The sequence below is a fragment of the Drosophila suzukii genome, chromosome 3 (assembly GCF_043229965.1).
Source record: "Drosophila suzukii chromosome 3, CBGP_Dsuzu_IsoJpt1.0, whole genome shotgun sequence".
In the NCBI taxonomy this organism is placed as follows: Eukaryota; Metazoa; Arthropoda; class Insecta; order Diptera; family Drosophilidae; genus Drosophila; species Drosophila suzukii.
Genome location: NC_092082.1, coordinates 77,545,926 through 77,566,180, shown reverse-complemented (window position 1 = coordinate 77,566,180; position 20,255 = coordinate 77,545,926). Strand labels below are relative to the sequence as shown.

The 20,255-nt window shown below is 41.7% G+C and overlaps 5 protein-coding genes across 8 annotated transcripts; 2 read left to right on the top strand and 3 right to left on the bottom strand.

Annotated features, from left to right (window-relative positions):
- Positions 1 to 1,032: 1,032 nt before the first annotated feature.
- Positions 1,033 to 2,093, bottom strand: LOC108019260 (uncharacterized). Its single transcript, XM_017087061.4, has one exon. The coding sequence runs from the start codon at positions 2,022 to 2,024 to the stop codon at positions 1,287 to 1,289; it is 738 nt and encodes a 245-aa protein (XP_016942550.4). The 5' UTR covers positions 2,025 to 2,093; the 3' UTR covers positions 1,033 to 1,286.
- A 135-nt stretch (positions 2,094 to 2,228) lies between these two features.
- Positions 2,229 to 3,346, bottom strand: LOC118877812 (uncharacterized). Its single transcript, XM_065866456.2, has one exon. It carries the CDS (start codon positions 3,257 to 3,259, stop codon positions 2,414 to 2,416), a length of 846 nt encoding a protein of 281 aa, XP_065722528.2. The 5' UTR covers positions 3,260 to 3,346; the 3' UTR covers positions 2,229 to 2,413.
- Positions 3,347 to 3,386: 40 nt separating this feature from the next.
- LOC108014332 (band 7 protein AGAP004871) lies at positions 3,387 to 5,534 on the bottom strand. Of its 4 annotated transcripts, XM_070996537.1 has the most exons (8): positions 5,274 to 5,527; positions 5,107 to 5,194; positions 4,912 to 5,056; positions 4,498 to 4,857; positions 4,277 to 4,442; positions 4,172 to 4,211; positions 4,066 to 4,118; positions 3,799 to 3,916 (listed from the first exon to the last, which is right to left on the bottom strand). In XM_070996537.1, the coding sequence occupies exons 2-7, from the start codon at positions 5,168 to 5,170 to the stop codon at positions 4,078 to 4,080; spliced, it is 816 nt and encodes a 271-aa protein (XP_070852638.1). In that variant the 5' UTR covers positions 5,171 to 5,194; positions 5,274 to 5,527; the 3' UTR covers positions 3,799 to 3,916; positions 4,066 to 4,077. The 4 variants fall into 4 exon arrangements, with proteins under 4 accessions (XP_070852639.1, XP_070852637.1, XP_070852638.1 ...); XM_070996538.1 differs by having other exon boundaries at positions 3,387 to 3,867; positions 3,964 to 4,211; positions 5,274 to 5,534; XM_070996536.1 differs by having other exon boundaries at positions 3,789 to 3,916; positions 4,066 to 4,211.
- A 1,059-nt stretch (positions 5,535 to 6,593) lies between these two features.
- On the top strand, positions 6,594 to 9,058 carry ssp5 (short spindle 5). The gene has a single exon (XM_017080406.4). The coding sequence runs from the start codon at positions 6,706 to 6,708 to the stop codon at positions 8,905 to 8,907; it is 2,202 nt and encodes a 733-aa protein (XP_016935895.4). The 5' UTR covers positions 6,594 to 6,705; the 3' UTR covers positions 8,908 to 9,058.
- Positions 9,059 to 13,984: 4,926 nt separating this feature from the next.
- Positions 13,985 to 16,604, top strand: LOC108019254 (band 7 protein AGAP004871). Its single transcript, XM_036817875.3, has 9 exons — positions 13,985 to 14,103; positions 14,162 to 14,248; positions 14,309 to 14,459; positions 14,520 to 14,882; positions 15,057 to 15,222; positions 15,277 to 15,712; positions 15,779 to 15,820; positions 16,083 to 16,145; positions 16,230 to 16,604. The coding sequence occupies exons 1-9, from the start codon at positions 14,076 to 14,078 to the stop codon at positions 16,286 to 16,288; spliced, it is 1,395 nt and encodes a 464-aa protein (XP_036673770.3). The 5' UTR covers positions 13,985 to 14,075; the 3' UTR covers positions 16,289 to 16,604.
- The last annotated feature ends 3,651 nt before the right edge of the window (positions 16,605 to 20,255 follow it).

Below are 20,255 nucleotides of genomic sequence, written 5' to 3'. Positions count from 1 at the left end.
TTCTTTATTTTTCCCTCTAGGTCGGCAGCTGCAGGGAATGAATTAAAAGTACCGACCAACATAACAAACAAACGAACAAACAATCCAAACAAACATACAGAATTGTAAAAGTTTTTTTTATTTCGCTACAGTTGCGGCCGTGATTTAAGTGCCACGCCTGCTGCGACACACCAGCTTCGGAATATATACGATTCGATTGCCATGCCCAATCCGCAAATAAATTCATTAAATAAAAAACAAATGCCGGCGCAGCGGCGGAAAATGGCATATAAATCTCGACTGACAGCCATAATTTGAGCCATCATTTAGACATACCGTAAATTCAAATGCATTTTGTCTAAATTGTTTGCAACAATTTCCATTTGAGTGTGCATTCAATTGAAATTTAATGCAATTGTTTTTTTATTGCCCATCTCATGCACTCTGACACTCACTCATTCTCTTCGTGCGGACAACCCCGAACCCCGAACTACGACCTCCGAAACATCCACCCATCCGTGCGATAAACAATACCCCATGCATTTTTAAAAATTGCTCGCATTTGAGATTAACGACATCCGCCGTATTTATAGGCAAAATGTTGATACGCTGCCAGGAACAACACTTGGCCAGCCACTTCTCTGAGGTCATACGGGCCAAATGTACGGGCATGCATGTTTTTGGGTCCGAATCCCGATCCCGATCCCGAAACCGCCACCGAAAGAGCTTTCCCATAGTGGGATTAAGCTAATCAAAAGTATTTTCTGTAATTCTAACATGGGGAAAACATGATTGAAAAAAGAGAATATAGGTAAATGATCATATCGTATCATATCATCTTTGGTTCGTTTAAAGTTAAAAATGGTTCATTACCTTCGAATATTTAATTGATTTAGGTATACATCTTTTTTGGTTATTGTCATTACATGAACATTTTTATGAAAGTGAAATAGATAAAAGTACATTAAATCTCTGAAGACTTTAAGTCGGCCATCATTTTTTAAAATGTATACTTCTTATTTATTATTTTAATAATTTAAAAAACATATGTGGGAAGTTATTTCATAGCATTTTTAGTCTAGTTTTGGAACACTGTGCCACCATCTGAATATTTATTTGTTTTTGTGTTTCGCCGCTGCACGGCTACGTAAAAAAGGAAACCGAAAACGCCCAGAAGCGAACCAGGAAAAAGAGAACAAATCGGGGCGGAACACATTTCATAAATCTTATCCGCGATTGAGCACAGCTCCGACAGCCTTCGAATTTGTTTTCGATTTTTTTGGCCAGAACTCAGGCTCCCAGGACGGTTATTTTGTGGCCGATTTGTTTTTCGCCGATTGCCGTTCGACGTGCTGGTCGCTTTGCTCATCCGTTCGGGGTGTTGGATTTGATTTTGACTTGGTCTTGGAATTGGACTTGCTGGGTTTGAACTCCTCCAGCTGGCATTCCGGCATGGAGGCGGTCTTGACTAGCTTCTGGTTCTTGTAAGGGCCAAAACGAGTACGTGGGTCGCTGCTCCGGCCGAAGGAGATAAAGGATTTGGGCTGCTTAGTGGGCTTGCAGGGATTTTTCTGGACGGGGGTCTCCACATCAGCCGGAGCAGGAGGAGGAGTAGGTGGCGGAGTTTTCTTCGCGCGCATCACCTCTTTTGGTGGACATTTGACTCCCCTTGACCATCGTCTCATTCCATCGTATAACATTTTCAAGGCAAATATCATGGCTATCACAGCAGAAGCCATCACCAGGATCATGAGGATCAGATGGGCAACGGTCCAGGAGACTGGATTGCCCACGTCCTCGTACCACTCACCATCCCCGTGGGCCATCACCTGGCGTGCCACCTCCTTGCGCAGCTTGTGGCAGTCGTAGGCGGACATTAGATTAACCCGGGTCTTGAAGGGAGCGGGCAACTCATCCGACCACCATTTGTCCCAGAGCTCCGCCTCCTCCGAACTGGGCAGCAGGTGGGCACAGTGGGCACACACCTCGTTCATCCAATCCTGGCACTCCCTGCTTTCCAGGTTCATCCTGCACGCTGGATTCATTCTTATTACTTGAAAGATGAATATTTTCGAGAAACACTTTTTGTTTTATTATTTTTCTTTGGCTTGCTGAAGTTCTTTTAATATGTTACCTAAAATGACATCTAATAGTTGTCATACTGAAACATTATGGTATAAAAGATTTCAGTCAAATCTTTGTGATCTCATAAATGTTGAAGATCCTTACTATATTTTGGATCTTATAAAGTAAATACAATACAATTTTAAATATAATATGAGTGTTATATAATAGTGTTTTTAAATTAAATTTGTAAACTGGAATTATATACAATATAAGATGATCAGTTTTAATAATTGTTGAATTATATTTTTTTATCAAAACAACTAACATTTCACCCATTTAACAAATAAATATAAATTTACTGAGGACCTTAAGTTTCGGAGAGATTCTTTCGACCGCGCCTCATTAAATTGGCCCACTTTATAGTGTACTTCCTTTTGGGTGAAGAGCTTTCCCTCCCAATGTTCGGGGGCATACTGTCATAGTTTAATGGTGAACCAGCTACAGCTTGAATAGACGGTACGTCCAGTCCCCTATTATTCCTTAACCCTGAGGTTCTTAGACCGCTGCAAGTGGGGGAAGATTTTGTGCCCCTCTGTATTGATGATACCGATATGGTTTCTGTAATAGCTCCCGACTCAGTTTCTGCGGCTGTATGAACTAAAATTGGCGATGTTTCTGGCAATTGCATTAAAGTACAGTAGTTAGCCTTAAAAATGCCTTGGTTGCCTTCTTCGTAAGAAATATCGCGACAAACGCCCATGGGACTACTTTTCCAAAATAGCGGGGTCATATTGATTCTTGGCGAGATATTGGAGCTGCCTTTTTGGAGTCTGCTAGTCGAAGAAGCTTTGTTGTGATTAGGTTCATCCACAAAACGAACATTTGGAGATTTGGAACTCGGAGTTGAACCCCCGGAAAAACGTTGTCTTTTCTCGTCTTTTTTCTCAACCTCCTCGGGTTGGGCAAAAAGGCAGCTTCCCGATATCAGCCAGATCCAGAAGCCGATCACAAAAAGCAGAAAGGTTAACATCAGACAAAGGATCATGGGACTAACTTCGAACTCATCCTGACTATCGGCGGACTCCAGATCTCTTTTCAGCTGCATGCATTCCTGGGAAGTAATCATTTGATTCTTCGGTTCTTTAAGGTTGCTTCCTTCTGAATTCCATTTAAATTCATCTCCAGCATTGCATACTTCTTTGACGTTGGACATTTTTATATACCTGTATTATTTTTGATTCACAATTAAAAAAATGGTAGCGTTCTTGTTAAAAAGTTCACATATGAAACTGACATTGAAATAAAATTCATGACGTACATTTATTTTAGTTTACTTAAAACATAGTTCCCACATATATTTTTATAGGCATTACCTAAAAATAATAATTTTTGTCGGGCTTCGTTACTTTTGGATCTTTTTCTTCAGTTGAGGAAGTAGATTTTGGAGGAGGTGTGGGTCGATCTGGGAGGGGAGGTAGAGTTGGATGGGGTGGAATGGGAGGAAGCGTCGGATGAGATGGAACCGGAGGAAGTGCCGGGGGATCAGGACGAGGAGGAATGGGAATAGAAGATTGCTTTGTAGAGGGCGAACTGGATCGGGCTGGAGGCTTAGTCAAAAGTGGATAAGGTTCGATTCCATCAGTTAGATTAGTTCCTCTGCTGGCAGGTCGTTGGTCATCTTCAATGGGAGCTCTTCGACTGCCAGATGGTTGTTCGCTGTTATCAGGTCTTCGCGAGGGTCTGAAGAATGGTGGCCACTGCCAAGATCGGCCAGGTCTGGTCTCATCTACGTTCTCCCTATTAGTTGCTTCTTTGGGACTTGCCTCTTGGTATCCCCTATGGTCAGAAGACCTTAACCCATTATCAGTACCTGATTTGGGATCGAGTTCAGGTTCAGGTTCAGGTTCAGGTTCGGGATGGGGATTGGGATTGGGATTGGGATCGGGGAACGCAACCGGTGGTGGACCGATGATGTAGACTTTTGGTGAGTATAAGTTCAGCTTATCAGATTGCTCATACTTATCCCCTCCATCATCGTCGTCTTGGGCTGCATTCGACGACTCCTTCCCATCCTGAAATGGTTCCATTATTTCCAAGGGAATGGGGAAAATGACATTTACCCTACGTTCTTTTGCCATTGATGAGAGAATCTGCAGATGCCTCAACTATGTTTGATAAACAAAGTTAGGATTGTTGGAATCCTTACAAATAATAAATATCAAGATATTACTTGTAGGGTAATTTGGTTCGTGGACATCACATCAGAGCATTCTTTTAGGGCCTGTGAAGCTTTGGCTTCACCCTCGGCCAAAATGATCTTGGCTCGTGCTTCCCTTGATGCCTTCGCTTCGGCTGCCAGGGAGCGCTCCAAACTACTTGGTATGATGATTTCCAACCTACCGAACACGTTACCAGAATTAGGGGTCAATTACAGAAGAGGGGTTATCTTACAGGCCCACTCGCGTAACCCGAGCTCCCCAACGAGTGGTGATCCCGGCCAAGGCATCCTGGATTTCCTGCGATAGTTGCTCCCTGGAGGTCAATATTTCGTGCAGTTTCTTGGATCCGACAATGCTACGCAGAGTGACCTGGGAAATTCTTTTTATGGCATCATTTCCATCGTCCACCTTGATAAACCAGTCGATGGGGTTGAACACGTAGTGGTACACAGCTACATTCACCGTTATCGTCACTGAGTCCTTGGTAAGCATATCCTGGGGATCGGAATCAATAACACACGTACGAATATCCACCGTTCTGAACGAGTCGATGCAGGGAAGCAGAAATACCAGACCTGGACCTGAGCAACCTCTAAAAGTGGAATTGAGATCATAGATCGTGCATTAGAGAAGTTAGGAACTTCACCTGAGACGACCCAATCGGAATACCACAATCCTCTTAAACTCCCTAACCACATATAGGCCACAGCATATCGAGAAAGGGAAAAATATCACTACACAAAACCAGGATAAAAACACGGCTAACTTCTCAATCATCAGATTGCCCTTATCTGTAACGAAATAAGTTAAGAAGTAATCTCGAAGGTCCTTCAAACTCTACCCGCATCTGGGGAAGGCTCCATCTTTTCACTCTTCTCATATTGGACTGCATATTGTTTCTTCATAACAATGAATTTTTTTGTTCGACCCTAGATTGAATGATTGAATGTTATTTCAAAAGTATCTTATTTTGGGTCCAACCCAATTTAAACGAAACAATCCACTTACTTCTTTCCACTTTTGTTCAAGCCCCCCAGAGGTTAATATTTTCAAATTTAATCATTTGCATATTGCGCCAGCAGGGGTAACTGAAAAACTTAAATTTTATTTGAAATTGCATTTTTCATGCAAGTTCCTTGAATTGCAAACTTATTTCGGCAGCAGCAAAAAAAGCAAAACTCTGTGAATGGTTAGTCACAAATAAAAATTGGCCAAAAAATAAAATAGAAAGGGGAAAACTTTATCACAGAGCGAGGCTGACAAAAGTTCGTAGAGCAAAAGGAGGAAAACTTTTGTTTTCTCGCCTTCTTTGCTATTTTTTATGAAGCGACAAACAAACGGCAACTGACTGACCAGGCTTTAACTCTCTATATATATATAGGGGTTTCTGGGGTTGGGGTAGGAAGGGTAATAACTTCGAAATGACTTTTGTTGCTTCCTTGCGGCAGTCTGGAAGTTGCCACTCTTTTATTTATTTTTTTTCTGCCTTCCGTGACCACATGTGCCGGTCCAAAAGAAAGTTTTTCCTCTCTCACCAGATTCATGGCCCCAGCGCCATCATAAAGTAATTTATGTGATTTGCCCATTCTTCTGGTGACCTCAACAGTCTGCGGAGTGGACCTCCACACCTCCTGCCCTCCTGCCGCAGTTTATCTGATTGCAAGTGCAGCGACATATGGTCAAGTCCGAGTCCAAGACCAGCCAATTATCCTGGCGCGTCACACAGAAAATTACTCTATTATATTTCGCTCTGATGACGGATAAAGTTATTAGTTCCCATGGGAGCGGTGGTGTGAGTCCTGCCATGAACTGTGAAACAAAGAGCAAATGAATGTCCCGACCCGTTCTGATAAGCTAATCCATCATTGTCAGTTGTCAGGACGGGAAATGGGTACGATATGGTACGGTGTGGTATGGTATTGTATGGTGGCTAAAAAAAAGAAAAGCAATGCCGGAGGCAACAACACGGGATTCCACCTGTTGCCTGATGGAAGGTGGCAAATTAATGGCTTTTCAATGCAGTCTCAGATAACGATGCAATTGCCTCAATCATCGCCGATAAGTGTGGGGCGTGTCAATTGAGTGTGGAAGGGTTGAGAGATGGATGCGAAAGTGTATTCATCAGTTGCTGATTTTTTTATTGAAGTTATTTAAAATGTATGGCAGACTCTTAAGTATTTCCTTTGGTTCTTCTATGAAAGTAAACATTTTGAGGACTTTAACCTTAAAGTTGGGGCTATAATAAATAGGCAATTTTTGGGCACTAAAAACGAGAAGTTGGCGTTGAAAACCGACTTCATGTAACCAGAACAATGGCATAGTCCAGTTTTTACTAAACCTTAAGCCTTAACATACACAGCATCAATCAAAATTTTAAGTGATTTTACCAAGCCTTTAAAACATAAAAATATTTAAACATTATTTATTAAAGAAGTAAAACATGCGGGACATGCCAGCGCAGGTGGGGGCCACATGGTTCACCAATCTGTCCGACTTTCAGGTGCAGGCCATTCTCGCTTTGGAGTTCTCCATCCGGGACGATCATGCCGAGGCGACTGTGTACCGCACCCAGTTCTGCCTGAATCGTTTGGGAGTCACTCCCATGGTTAAGGTGCGGATGCTGCGAAAGTTGTTAGGTGTTTGCCGGGGCAGCGATTTGGCCTTTCTCTACTTTCTTCTGGAGGCATGCTACAAAGGAGCTGGTTTCGCCTACAGCGAAAGAATACTGATGTCGGCCATTACCTATCTGGACTTGGAGATGACGATGCGCGAACTGGACCGCATCCTGCCACCGGGAGTGGAGCGGCTGAAGAGGACAAAGTCTATCGCTCCACCGGCGACCACCACCTCAATCTCCTTGCCGACCAGGCGGGTCTCGGATCTCCGTAGTGTCCGATCGCCCTATTTTACGCCCCTGCCCAAACCCAAAATGCCCACGAGTGGTGCCAAGTTCTCCTCTAAAAGACCCCGCCTGGTGGTCACCTTTCCCTTCTGGCCCGCTGGCGAAAGGCCCAACTATAAAGTTAACGAAGAAAGCCGCTGGTTTGCCAAGTACAAGTTCCAGCCGGTGAAGCGGATGCTCTTCAAGATGGTGGGTGACATCATGGGTGACTACTGGTGCAAGATAGATGCCTCCTCGCAGGCGGAGGACGAGACAATGCCCATGTGCGAGTTCCACAAGGAGGCAAGGCGACAGGAGCAGCTGGTCAAAGATGCCGCAGTGGTCAGGGCACACAAACAATGTCTGGCCCTGGTGGACGTGACTTCTCGCCAGGATGATGCCCTCAAAAAACGCTTGGTGGCTCAACTGGAAAGGGACATTGAGATGTACACCTTGCGATGGCAACGACTTCGCCAACGACATCACACGGATGTCGTTTTATTGGAGGATCACGATCAGCTGTGTTCGGTGGGCAAGGTGCCCACCACTGTCCAAGCGGACAAGGTGAAGTACCTCTACCAGGAGGCGGACATCGGGCGACTCAGTACCAAGCCGAATCTGGGTGTCCATGTGATCAGCGGCAAGGATACCGTGAGTCGTTTGAGCACAGTACGCGTCTCAGATCCAGATGATGACATCCAATGTCCTTTGCCCCTGCCCGAGGAGAAGAAGCTGGCCAACTGTCCACCATCTATTCTTGGACATGTCAAACGTCCGCGCAGGGTGATCATGACGCAGACAAAGGTCGGTGATGTGAAGCCACCATCGCCCTGTGAGAAGCCTTCCAAACCAGGTCGCTTCTTTGTGGGACCCCATCGGCACAAGCCCTTTGTGTTCCATTACCACGAGATGGCCCCCCAGGACCATAATCCCTCACCCAAGGATGTGATACGCAGCCAGGCCATACGAACCCTGAGAGATCAGAGTTGCCCCTCCACCGAGGATGAGTACAACGAACGGGTGGATCCCAAAGCTCAAGTGGTGGCTGCCATTGTGGAGTGTGCCCAGAACATGTGGTTTGGCTCCCTGGAGGCCCATCAACGGAATCAGGAGTCTATAAAATCCGAAAGGCCAACTAATTCGGTTATTCTCCCTCAGCCCCGTCGACGCACCCAGTCTTCCATAAAATCGGAAAAACTATATGATTCCGATGAGCCCGTGAAGGAAGAACCTTCCCCTATCTGCGGCGGTGGTGTCCAGAATGAGCTGGAATGGGCCAAGGACATCAAGAAATTTGATCCTAATAACAAGAAATTAATGGAACGCCTTCTGAAAGATGGATTTACCATGCTGCGACGGGATCCACGTTGCGTCTTCGCCGCTTTTCCAAACTCCCACAAATCCTTTGTGATGCAGGAATGGATAAAACGGCGGTATGGAAAGACCTACAGCCACGAGGAGATCAGCAAGGTGATCCAAAAAGGGCTGAGCACCTTCCTGCGCGTCGAGAACCAACTGACCAATGCCCCAAGTGTGAAGCGTGAAGGATTCTCGGCCCAGGACACCTTCGACGACTTTGCCCGCCTGGAGGCGCATGCCAAGAAGATAAAGGCCAACTACCGAATGCCACTCAACGACAGAATCCTGACCCTCACCCGCATCTGCTGGCAGGCCCTGAGTCCCCACCTGGTCAGAAACTCCTCCATGCTCAAGAGTTTCTTTGCCTATCTGCCAGTTCGTTACGCAGATATGCTGAGATAGGATAGATGGGAAACATGGGAGCCATAGTTACCATGACCTGGACAAGACTTTTTAACGTTGCTAAATTGTTTGTTTCCAAATTTGTAGTACCGTCTCTTTTACCATGTATTGATGCAAATAATAATATAACTACATTTGTTGGTTTGAAACATTAATAACTTTGTATTCATTCTCGAAGTTGTCAGTAGTTAAGGGCTATTCGGTACCGATAATAAATAGGGAACAATATAGGAAAGAAGCGACCTTATTGTATTTTTTAAATGGATTTTTTTTTACTTTACTTCAACGCTATCTATACCAACCTAAGAAAAACTATTCGAACTAAGCGTATTCAATATAAATGAGCAAATTTAATTAATGAGCGGCATACAAATAAGTGGATAGCGTGCCGGGGTCCTTGTTGGCGTGGCATGTCCTGCTGGATCCCCGCAAAATTCATTGAAATTACCAAGCGTGAAATGAGCAGCTGTCACAGCGGCACAAAAGAGACCCTGAACGAGGCGACTTCAGTAGACTTGTGTCCAACATGCAAAGCCATCTACTGAGCCGGAGAAGAAAGGACGCACGGAACCGATTCTGATATTCACACTCTCCTATTCCGATTCCAATTTATATATGATTTAATGAAATGGCTTTTTTTTATAATACGATCATTTAATACTATTTTCAGCCGCATTTGAATGGTTAAAAAATGTTTTTATATACTTATATACTGATTGGAATTTATAAAATTTTTTATTTAATAACTTTCAACGGTATTGTATGAAATAAAGATTGTTTTAATAGATAAATGATTTATGAATTCAATAAATAATAATTGAACAATAATTTATTCTTATTTCGATTTCTGCTACTAGCTTTTTTAACAGACTTACAGAGTTTCAAAATATTTTCCCAAGAAAACCAGAACGACCGCCTGTAGCATTGACAAAACGAAGAGGAGACGAAAGCATCCTGAGATCTAGACAGAAGGCGAGTGGCAATTTGAAATTTCATTAAAATTGTCTCAATGCAGACACTTTTTCCCACTTTCGGTTTCTTTTTTTGGATCCATTGTTCGGCGATGGAAATGAATGAATGGTACGAAAGCTGAAATTTGCCATGGAAATCAGTGCAGATGACTTGGCAACGATGGTGTTGGGTGAAAAAACGGGGGAATCCCATCCAGTAGTCGCCTACAAAAAAGGAGAAAAGACTATTCGATTCTTAATGGGCGTGCCAGCACTTGCGGCCTCCGAAAGTTTCGAATAAATTCAATCATGTCCAAACTGTTTTTGCACGCTGTTTAAGCCATAAATTAATGTTGCATAGTAACGGAGCTGTTAATTCCCACAATCAGCAGCTGAATTGTTTGGCTCCGGCATAAATCTGGACCAGAGATAAGTCCGTGTCAGGACGAATCCTCGAGCATACGTATTTCTCCAGCCGGAAATGTCCGCACGGCGACTTCAAGGAGCCAAAAGCAACAAGCGACTAAAAGATAAAATCCCTCTTTTTTCCGTTTCTAGTGCGGATGCGGATTTGTGCGCTCACTAAAGTGCAGGAAAGTAGAAATGCCGTGACATCAGATGGGTGGAGACTCCAATGGTTGGGGACTCCAATGTCTGGTGCGTTGGGAAATACGTAAATTTCCAAGTGGGTAAAAATGTGAAAATGTGTTGGCATTAACAATGCCAAAGCTGAGCTTAGATAAAGCGGGAATGCAAAGAGGATAAGGACGACAGAAGAAAAGCATTGGCACCGGCACAGGATAAAGATGTCCAGGTCATCTAATGCCACCGAGTCCACTTTAATGTGGCTGCTTAAGCGTTCATTCAACATATGACAGTTTTCAATCCGTAATGTTTAAAAAAGGGTTAGATAAAACATATAAAAGAGAGATATATTATAACAATTATTAGGTACAAATATTTATAAATATATTTGTTTAATTAAATTAAATCACTATGGATTTAACCCTTGCTAAACCAATACTTGAAATGGGTCTAAAAGGCTTTCATTTACTTACACTTTTAACTCTTAAGTGAATAACTTTTCCGGTACTTTTATCACATTTTCCCACGAATTGTGTGAGTAATTCTTGCCAAGCTGCCTGAAATCCATATTCTTAGACAGCTTTCGCTGATCATTGAGTCGCACATGTTTGGCAAAATGTTTTGCCTTGCCAGCAAAATCCTGGCCTTGACTTAATTTATGCTCGGCAAAAGGTTGCTGATATGCATAAACATGTGTTGGGTGCTCAGCTGAGGCGTATAAATGTCTTGCTAATGACACTCATCCATGGGCGAAAGAAAGGCCAATTGTTATTTAAATTGCGTGTTGACTTTGCCTAAAAGTCAAACATTCGCCAACGAATTCCGGAAAGTGGCAAGGGAGCTGGCTAAAAGAAGCCTCTGCAGACGGAATTTATGCGATACGGATATGAATCTGGTTCTGAATTCACAAACAAAAAAAATGGAAATAAGGGACTCACAGACAATCGACAGGGAAAACTCAACCAGAAAACCACTAACGAGCACATTTAGCCAACATTTTTTGCCGCCCACAATTTTTTGTTGGCTCATATGAGTGTGATCCTGTTTCGCCCGTTTCCATTCATGTCTTCCACTTCATTCATTCTTGGGTTTCTGGGGCCCTCCATTTGGCCCTTTTTCGTTTTTGGTTTTCGGTGTTTCTGCGGTCACACACTCCAAATGCATTTTCAGCTGCATGTGACTGGGGTCAAAGAGTTGGCAAAGGGGGCTGTTGGCCAGAGGATATGGGGTCAAAGACCCTCTTATAGCCTGGCTGAGAGCTATGTTACCCTGCCCTACAGTGTGAAGTGTTTTCTGGTTTATACATTTGTAAAATATGGAGTTTAAATTAAAGAATTTTTTGGAATTAAGAGCAGAGAACATTATTAAAATTATTATAAATTTGGAGATACCCCAAATATTAAAAAGATGCTTATTTAAAGCATGTCAAAATACAATAATTTTAAAAGAAATTCATTAATTAAAATTTTACAATTACTGTTAATTCAAACCAGATTAGGGTTACATACCATTATATTCAATTATACATGACTATTAATCATCAAAACTAAGCCATTTTAATAGTATTATTTAAAGATCAACTTGGTTAAGGTTACACAATTTCAGCAGTAGGTAAAATTTATATATTATTACATTTCATTAATTGATTCTTGTTCACCATCTATAGGTTATACTTATGAAAAAGTGTATTACACATTCGCTGCTATAAACAATCCTTTCCATATGCTTTCCATCTACTTATTTTGGCCTAGTTTCCGGCATCCGCTATTGCCGTTGACTCTAACTTCATTTGGGGCTCGTTTTCATTAGTTCGTGGCCAGACTGAGGCTATTTGGCAGAGTGGCCTACCAGCCGCCAAAAACCAGGTTGAACCAGTCAATTTGTTGGCCCAAAGGTGGGGCAGTTCACTCAAAAGCAAAAAATACCAAGCTAACATCAAGCGTTCAACAAATGGTGCTCTAATTATTTCAGTATTCGTAATAAAATCGGAAATTGTTTTTTCTTAATTAGATCTTTCAGAGCGCAATCGTTAAATCGTTTTTCATGTTAATTTGAAAATTCCCGAAAAGCGACCGCCCACTGGAAAATTCACCCAAGGCCGCAGCAAACTGTCGATGGGAATAAAATAAACCAATTTCCTATCGTCGCATTGCCGAAGGCTTTCGGTCGCCCGGATACCCGGAGTTGACCGCAGACGCGGATGTGTGTGTCGAAATTTGGCATGAAAATGAAAACGAAAACGGAAAGTTTTCCACCACGCCCACTGAAAATCCCTCTCACCGAAAACCCTGGGGCCCTTAGGCCCCTCCGACCGAAAGTTGTGTAAATGTGGGGATTTGAGTCCGGGAAAGCATAAATATCGGCACAGCCAAAATGTCACGTTTCCGCACCCCGAAAAACCACGTTGGCAAATTGAAATAGAAACAATTTCAAGCGGTTTTTTGGCCGCTGCATTTGCTCACCCACGACTATTTGCCGCTGCACGTTTTAACCCAATTTGGGTGTTCGCCCAGCCACGTGGCTTTTAATTGAGCTTCCACCGTCAGTCACATCTAATTATAATTGCCCACGATGGGTGGCGTCGTACTGCCAGCCGGGAATCTTTTCGCGGAATGGGGAGTGGAGACCCCGCCAAGGTAATATTTCAATGTTATCGTGCCAGTCATCGTCACGTTCACGCCGCCAGGTATTATCATCGGAAAAGCCTTCTCGCCAGCCACCGTCTTGTCTTCCTCTTCCGGCCACTTTTCAAACTTTCCCTATTTGGATTTCCCGCGTCACAAAGGGTTCCTGGGTGCCAAGAAGCCAGCCAACCGGCTTTTGTTACTAAAATTAGGAGCTCTTCGTGTTGGGTTCATTTTTCCATGTCAGATTTTGACACTTCTGCCGCGGCACCTTTGGCCTACAGAACAGTGCGACTCGTAAGTATATGGATCAATGAAGAACTTGATAGAACTTGGTAATTATAGTAATCAGCTTTAATTTAAGAAAGAAGGGGATGTATAAAATTTATGAAATGTAGTTGTAGGATAGCTAGAATTTGTTAGATATTAAAATAATTCTGATAAATGTTCTTATATGTATCATAATTTTCCATTTTGTTGACATGCTTTGAGGTTTTAGTGCATTATAATGTTTTGCACAACTCATTAGTCCCATTTGGCAAATGAAAACAACAACCACAACTTTTCTTTGGGACCAAAACAGACAGTCAGTTCTCTGCACAATATGCATTTCCATCACCTTCCGAGCCCTCATCTGGTATTCTGACCTTTCCCCTTCCTGTCACCCAGCGAATTCTCTTGAAAAAAGTGGCTTGCTTATAAGCAGAGTAATGTGCACTTTTGGTGTTTTTGCGGGTTGACAGTGAATGGGTTGCAGTTGAGCTTTTCTAGTTGGAAAAAGGAAATTTATGAGCTCTTGCGGGTTATGTGCAATTCAACGCCCCCTCCTTATTTGCTCAAAATTTCATTCGCTTGCAGGACGGAAATAAATGAGAAAGAAAATTCATATGAGTATTCCAGGGGGTCTTCCGGGGTTATCTGCCAATTCGATGTGGTGCCTTTGAAATAAACATCATACACACGAGTCACGTACTTTTTTTCACTTATAGATAATTTAAAATTTATCGTCATGAGCGATCGCAACGAGGAGAAGGAAGGTAAGTTATATGACCAAAGTGGCAGCCAATGAATCTAACCAGAAAGAACCTTTAAAAGAAACCAAACAAAAGGAGTTCCAGAGACCTTCGGCTGAAGGTGCGCCAGGAGGTCGGCAGCCTCCTCCAAGTCGGTACATTCAAACCAGTAAGTAAGCCCTAACAACCCTAAAGTCCCATGCCGATCAGTTTATTACCTATTTTCCAGCTGAGGACAGCAAAAACTCCACTTTTGAGAAATGTGCCGTGGCACTTTGCTGGTTTCTTGTGGCCATAACATTACCCTTTTCCTTATGCTGCTGTATAATGACAGTTCGCGAATACGATCGATTAATTATCCTACGCCTGGGTCGTCTAAGGTGAAGTTTACTGCAATTTGTCAAGGACTGATGACCTAAATAAAATCCTACATTCCACAGAAGGGGTCTCCGGGGACCAGGATTAGTGTTTTTTTTACCCTGCATCGATGACATTCACAGGGTGGATATGCGAACCGATGTCGTCAACGTTCGTCCGCAGGACGTGCTCACCAAGGACTCGGTGACGATCACCGTGAATGCAGTGGTGTATTTTTGCATCTACAGTCCCATTGATTCGATCATCCAGGTGGACAATGCCCAGCAGGCCACAGAGATGATCTCCCAGGTCACGCTGCGTAATATCGTGGGATCCAAAACGCTCCATGTCCTGCTGACCTCCAGGCAGCAACTCTCCCGGGAAATCCAACAAGCGGTGGCCGGGATCACAGCTCGCTGGGGAGTTCGTGTGGAGCGAGTTGATGTGTAAGAAAATCGTTCTTTATATATAGTATACATATCCTTTTTTTTAAGATAGGTACTTATAAAGAATATTGGAACATTTTTATTATTATTAATGTTTCCAACAAAATCTTCCTGTATTAACGAGATTGATTTGTATACCTCTAAAAAATGTAATAATATTTATTTGCACCTTAGGATGGATATCATATTGCCCTCCAGCTTGGAAAGATCCCTGGCAAGTGAGGCTGAGGCTGTGAGAGAAGCTCGTGCCAAAATTATCTTGGCCGAAGGTGAGCTTAAGGCCTCGAGAGCTCTAAAGGAGGCCTCCGATGTGATGTCCGAAAACAGGATTACACTTCAGGTAAAATCTTAAGTCTTACGAAGGGTATAACTAAAGCCACTCCTTCTGTCTTAGCTGAGGCATCTGCAGATCCTGTCTTCGATCGCCTCGGAGCGACGTGTTAGGATCATTTACCCCATTCCTCTAGAGATAATGGAGCCTTTTATGAGTAGCAAAGAAAACACGAAAAATAAGAAAGACGGTGGTGAAGATGGCCCTGGTGGTAGCAAGGACACCAAAAAAATAGAAGGAGGTGCTGGTGGTGCCGAAAGTACGGAAACTAGAAAAGAAGGTGGTGGTCATGGTGGTGGCGGAGTATTGTCTAATTTCTTCTTTAGTGGTAAGGAAGAGATAAAGCCAAATATTAAAGAAGATGTCAAGCCAACGGAACTAAATGAAGCTGGCACCTCAAAGAGTGTAGCAAAAGTTCCAAGAGATGAATTACAATTAAATATAGCTAAAGATGAAAGTCAGATAGTAAGAACAGATGAACAAAATCAGAGACCCACATGTGAGAGCTTATCAAATAATCCATATATTCCTTGTATTAATTTCTTATACCATACATATTTTCTAGATGTCGCCTACGAGTTCGAGCGAATAAAGCGGAGTCCTGCGAGTACGTCCTAAATTTTAAGCATAGACTTTTTATACCTTAATAGGTTTACTAAGTTTACGGAAACATAGCCATCAGAATATTAAATTGTGATCCAGTGATATAGTTTTTTTTTTGTTGGGTTTGATTAGTCCTTTTCGAGACATCGATTAAAGACAGATTTCGTTTGTTGAAAAGTATAAAATAGCCTTACTTTACTGTTTTGTATATTGTGCATTAAAAGAACAATGAAAGCTTATTAAAGCTTGTATATATTTTTTTACAGACTTTACCTCAAACGATGCCAGTGCCAAGAAGACCCCCATGCAAAGTTCGCCGCAAAGACCAGGCGAGTGTTATAAAGTGATACGAAGTGATTTGTAGTCCCACCTCCCCTAACTTGACTCCCTCTTCCGAATTTCTTGTTTAACAGGCGGCCTGGCGTTTATGGACCTGCAATCTTATCGGGACTTCCTGCGAACTCGTCGGTAATCAGCCGGCGGGCTGGCAGCCTCCTGGCAGCAGGACAATGGAAAGGCCAAGCGTGAAATGAGCAACAGTCACGTCAGCCGATGGGGCCACAAACTTGATTGAAGGGCATTATCCTCGCTCCTCAACCTCATCCACTGGGGCGACATTGGCACTGCCATTGAAGGGCCTCCAAGCGGTTTTTGTGACACGATAAAAAATAGCCAAATGCTTGGTATTTTTCACTCGCGGTGAGAATGGAATCTCGGCTGGCAATTTATCTCCTTTAATAAATTGGAAGTTTTCGAGTCGATAATTTAATGCCGGTATAAAATATAGTTAGACTTTAATCAACAAAAAAGTTGGCTCCTAACATTTATTTATGGACTGTGGTCTTCTACAATTAATACCTAAAATCCTGACTAATTATATTTCAAGTTTTTCGAATCTCTTGCTTTCATAAATCAGCAATTGTCAAGCGTAGCCAATTAACTCGCAATTACCCCAGACAACAAAAATCTACTCAAAAGTCACTCAACAATTTTGCCTTAACATTATAAATTTGCCCAACTTTGCGCATTTATTATTTAATTTAAACTAGGCAAAAAGTTGCCAAAAAGTGGGATGGGCATGGCAGGATGTTAATGCACTTTCTGCGTGTATGTGGGCACAAGATCGAGTGTGTGTGCAGCCTGGCAGCGAAAGTTTCTGAGCTAATGTGCAAGAAATTGCAAAGAAATCAAGGGAAACGTGAGCCCGACGACAAGGGCACCAACCCACCAAAATGTCAGGAAAAAATATTGATAAGTGCTATTAATAATATCAATAAATGGTTTATATTTAATAAAATATAGCTTACTTTAAAGAGACTACGTTATATTTTTAATGCACATTTTAAAGGAAAAATTGAAAAACAATATTGAAAGAAAGAAATATAGTAACTCTTGTAGATTTTAAGCTATTTATGATACTTATTATTTATGTTCTTTATTATAATTCATACCATGAGATGATAAATTGATGTTCTTTATTATTGTTCGGGGCATAAATAAAAACATAATGTTAAATAACATAAATCTTATAATACCTTTTCGATTTAAAGTTCTAAGAGATTTTACAATTAAATACTGCTGAGTTGAATTTAATACCATTGTAGGATTGTGATAAAACCTCTTGTAGTTTTGCATTTTGGTTATCTTTAATACCTGCAAAGTTGTGAGGTTTTAAAATTTAATACTTTAAATTAATATTCTGTATTATAACAAGATACGGATTTTAGTTGTGAAACTAGTAAAATCTGTTGAAAGAAAGCTGCGAAATGAAGTTCTCACGAACGCTGGAAAGTATGCTATAAAAGTTTTACCTGGGGGCTCTTGACTCTGGAGTTTTGACTGGCTTTTAGCCTTTAATGGCACATCGTTTGAGCGTCTTTTGTGTGGAGTGAGTTTTTGGCGCTGCTTAGTGGTTGTTTGTTTGTGTGTGTGTGTGTTTGTATTTGCACTTGTACTTGCATTTGCGTTTGTTTTTGCGTTTGTGTTGCGGGAAGCGGGCGTGCGTAAGTTTGGCTGCGTGCTCATTGCCCTGTGCGTGTCTGAGCACACACACTCGCAGGCGCACGTGTGTGCGGGGATCCTTCGTGTACGTACGTGTTTATCCAGCTGGCACACCTGGCTGCCTGTGTATTTGTGCGGAGAACGCTTTGAGCCCGGAGACGCCAGCTGTTGCCGCTCTTTCTCACCCACTGCAACTGCTCGTTGCAATGCAAATTCAAATTTGATTTATGCAAATGGCACATGCACCACTGGCAGCACTGGCAGCACTGGCAGCAGCAGCAGAAAGTGGCGCTCAGCTCCCGGGAAGTCATGTTTGCACTTGCCACTCTCGCCAAGTGGCCAACAGCCAACAGCCAAATAAGCAATCTCCCATATGAGTGTGCGGAACCGGATGTGGATGTGGATGGTGCGGCTGCAGCCGAATTACAAAGTCCCCATCCTAATCCCCATCCCCAAAGCCCTTCACAGACGGAGATTCTTTAATTCACATTTAAACAAAACGCTGACAAATGCCGGCCATGCCTTTGGCTTTGATTTGTTTTTCTTTTCCATCTTCAGACTTGCACTTGACATTTGCTCATTTCAGTCGACCATTTCCCATGGCTTCCTTAACCCTTTAATGCACTTGCGAAAAATATGAGGAGTAACCGCTAAAAACGGGAATTTTCTGCCAAAAAAAATTTGTGTTTTTGTTGGCATATTGCTAAAAATGGTCAGAAAAAGGAATGTCATACCTCGTTGAGCTCGTAATTTAAATTCCTATCCATTGGCATTCAAACCTGAAAATATTTTATTTTTACCATTTTTCTCAAAAAAAACATCCCTTAAAAATATACGAAAATTGATCAAAAAATAAATTTCCCTAAAAGTGATGAAAATAGTTAGCCTAGGTTGTTAGCTGATCAAAACAGTCGGTCTTTTAGCTGTACGCCTTGATTTGGCTAAACTACGACTGAAAAACTGAAAAAAAAGCGTATTTTTGACAAAAATGTTAAACCCTATTTTCCGCTATAAAAAATCAGTGCTTTTGCTGGCATAATGCGAAGAAAGGTCAGAATAAGGAATGTCATACCTCGTTCAGCTCGTAATTAAAATTCCTATCGATTGACATTCAAACCTGCAAATATTTCATTTTTGCCATTTTTCGCAAAAAAACATGATACAACTCCTTAAAAAATGGAAAAATTGATCAAAAAATAAATTTTCAAAAAAGTGATAGGAATAGTTAGCATAAGTTCTTAGCTGCCCAAAACAGTCGGTCTTTTAGCTGTGCGCGTTGATTTGGCTAAATTATGACTGAAAAACTGCAAAAAAAGGCGTATTTTTGATTAAAATTTAATACCCTATTTTCCGCTAAAAAAAATCAGTGTTTTGGCTGGCATAATGCGAAGAAAGGTCAGAATAAGGAATGCCATACCTCGTTGAGCTCGTAATTTAAATTTCTATCCATTGGCATTTAAACCTAAAAATATTTTATTATTGCCATATTTTGAAAAAAATGCGAAAATTGGACAAAAAATTAATTTCCCAAAAAGTGATGGGAATAGTTATTATAGGTTGTTAGCTGCTCAAAACAGTCGGTCTTTTAGCTGTGCGCCTTGATTTGGCTAAATTATGACTGAAAAACTGAAAAAAAAAACGTATTTTTGATTAAAATTTAAAACCCTATTTTCAGCTAAAAAAAATCAGTGTTTTGGCTGGCATAATGCGAAGAAAGGTCAGAATAAGGAATGTCATACCTCGTTGAGCTCGCAATTTAAATTCCTATCCATTGGCATTCAAAGCTAGAAATATTTTATTTTTGCCATTTTTCGCAAAAAAACATGAACCAACCCTGAAAAAATGCGAAAATTGGTCAAACAATGAATTTCCCAAAAAGTGATGGGAATAGTTAGTATAGGTTGTTAGCTGCTCAAAACAGTCGGTCTTTTAGCTGTACGCCTTGATTTGGATAAACTACGACTGAAAAAGTGCAAAAGAAAAGCGTATTTTTGACAATAATGTAAAACCCTATTATCCGCCAAAAAAAATCAGTGTTTTAGCTGGCAAAATGCAAAAAAAAAGGTCCAAGTAAGGAATGTCATACCTCGTTGAGCTCGTCATTTAAATTCCTATCCATTGGCATTCAAACCTGAAAATATTTTATTTTTGCCCTTTTTCGCAAAAAAACATGATACAACCCCTGAAAAAAATGCGAAAATTGATCAGAAAAAAGTATCCCAAAAAGTGATAAGAATAGTTAGCATACGTTCTTAGCTGCTCATAACAGTCGGTCTTTTAGCTGTACGCCTTGATTTGGCTAAACTGCGATTGAAAAACCGCAAAAGAAAACCGTATTTTTGACTAAAATTTAAAACCCTATTTTTCGCTAAAAAAATCAGTTTTTTGGCTGGCATAATGCAAAACAAGGTCAGAATAGGGAAAGTCATACCTCGTTG

Excerpts from the sequence above, each read along its gene's own strand:
- LOC108019260 (XM_017087061.4), bottom strand. The coding sequence starts at position 2,024 with ATGAATCCAGCGTGCAGGATGAACCTGGAAAGCAGGGAGTGCCAGGAT.
- LOC118877812 (XM_065866456.2), bottom strand. The coding sequence starts at position 3,259 with ATGTCCAACGTCAAAGAAGTATGCAATGCTGGAGATGAATTTAAATGG.
- LOC108014332 (XM_070996538.1), bottom strand. The coding sequence starts at position 5,170 with ATGAAGAAACAATATGCAGTCCAATATGAGAAGAGTGAAAAGATGGAG. Across the intron at positions 4,858-4,911 it reads TTCCGATTGGGTCGTCTCAG|AGGTTGCTCAGGTCCAGGTC; the intron begins GTGAAGTTCCTA and ends TTCCACTTTTAG. Across the intron at positions 4,443-4,497 it reads CGGGTTACGCGAGTGGGCCT|GTTGGAAATCATCATACCAA; the intron begins GTAAGATAACCC and ends CGTGTTCGGTAG.
- ssp5 (XM_017080406.4), top strand. The coding sequence starts at position 6,706 with ATGCGGGACATGCCAGCGCAGGTGGGGGCCACATGGTTCACCAATCTG.
- LOC108019254 (XM_036817875.3), top strand. The coding sequence starts at position 14,076 with ATGAGCGATCGCAACGAGGAGAAGGAAG. Across the intron at positions 15,713-15,778 it reads ACAAAATCAGAGACCCACAT|ATGTCGCCTACGAGTTCGAG; the intron begins GTGAGAGCTTAT and ends CATATTTTCTAG. Across the intron at positions 16,146-16,229 it reads AAGTTCGCCGCAAAGACCAG|GCGGCCTGGCGTTTATGGAC; the intron begins GCGAGTGTTATA and ends CTTGTTTAACAG.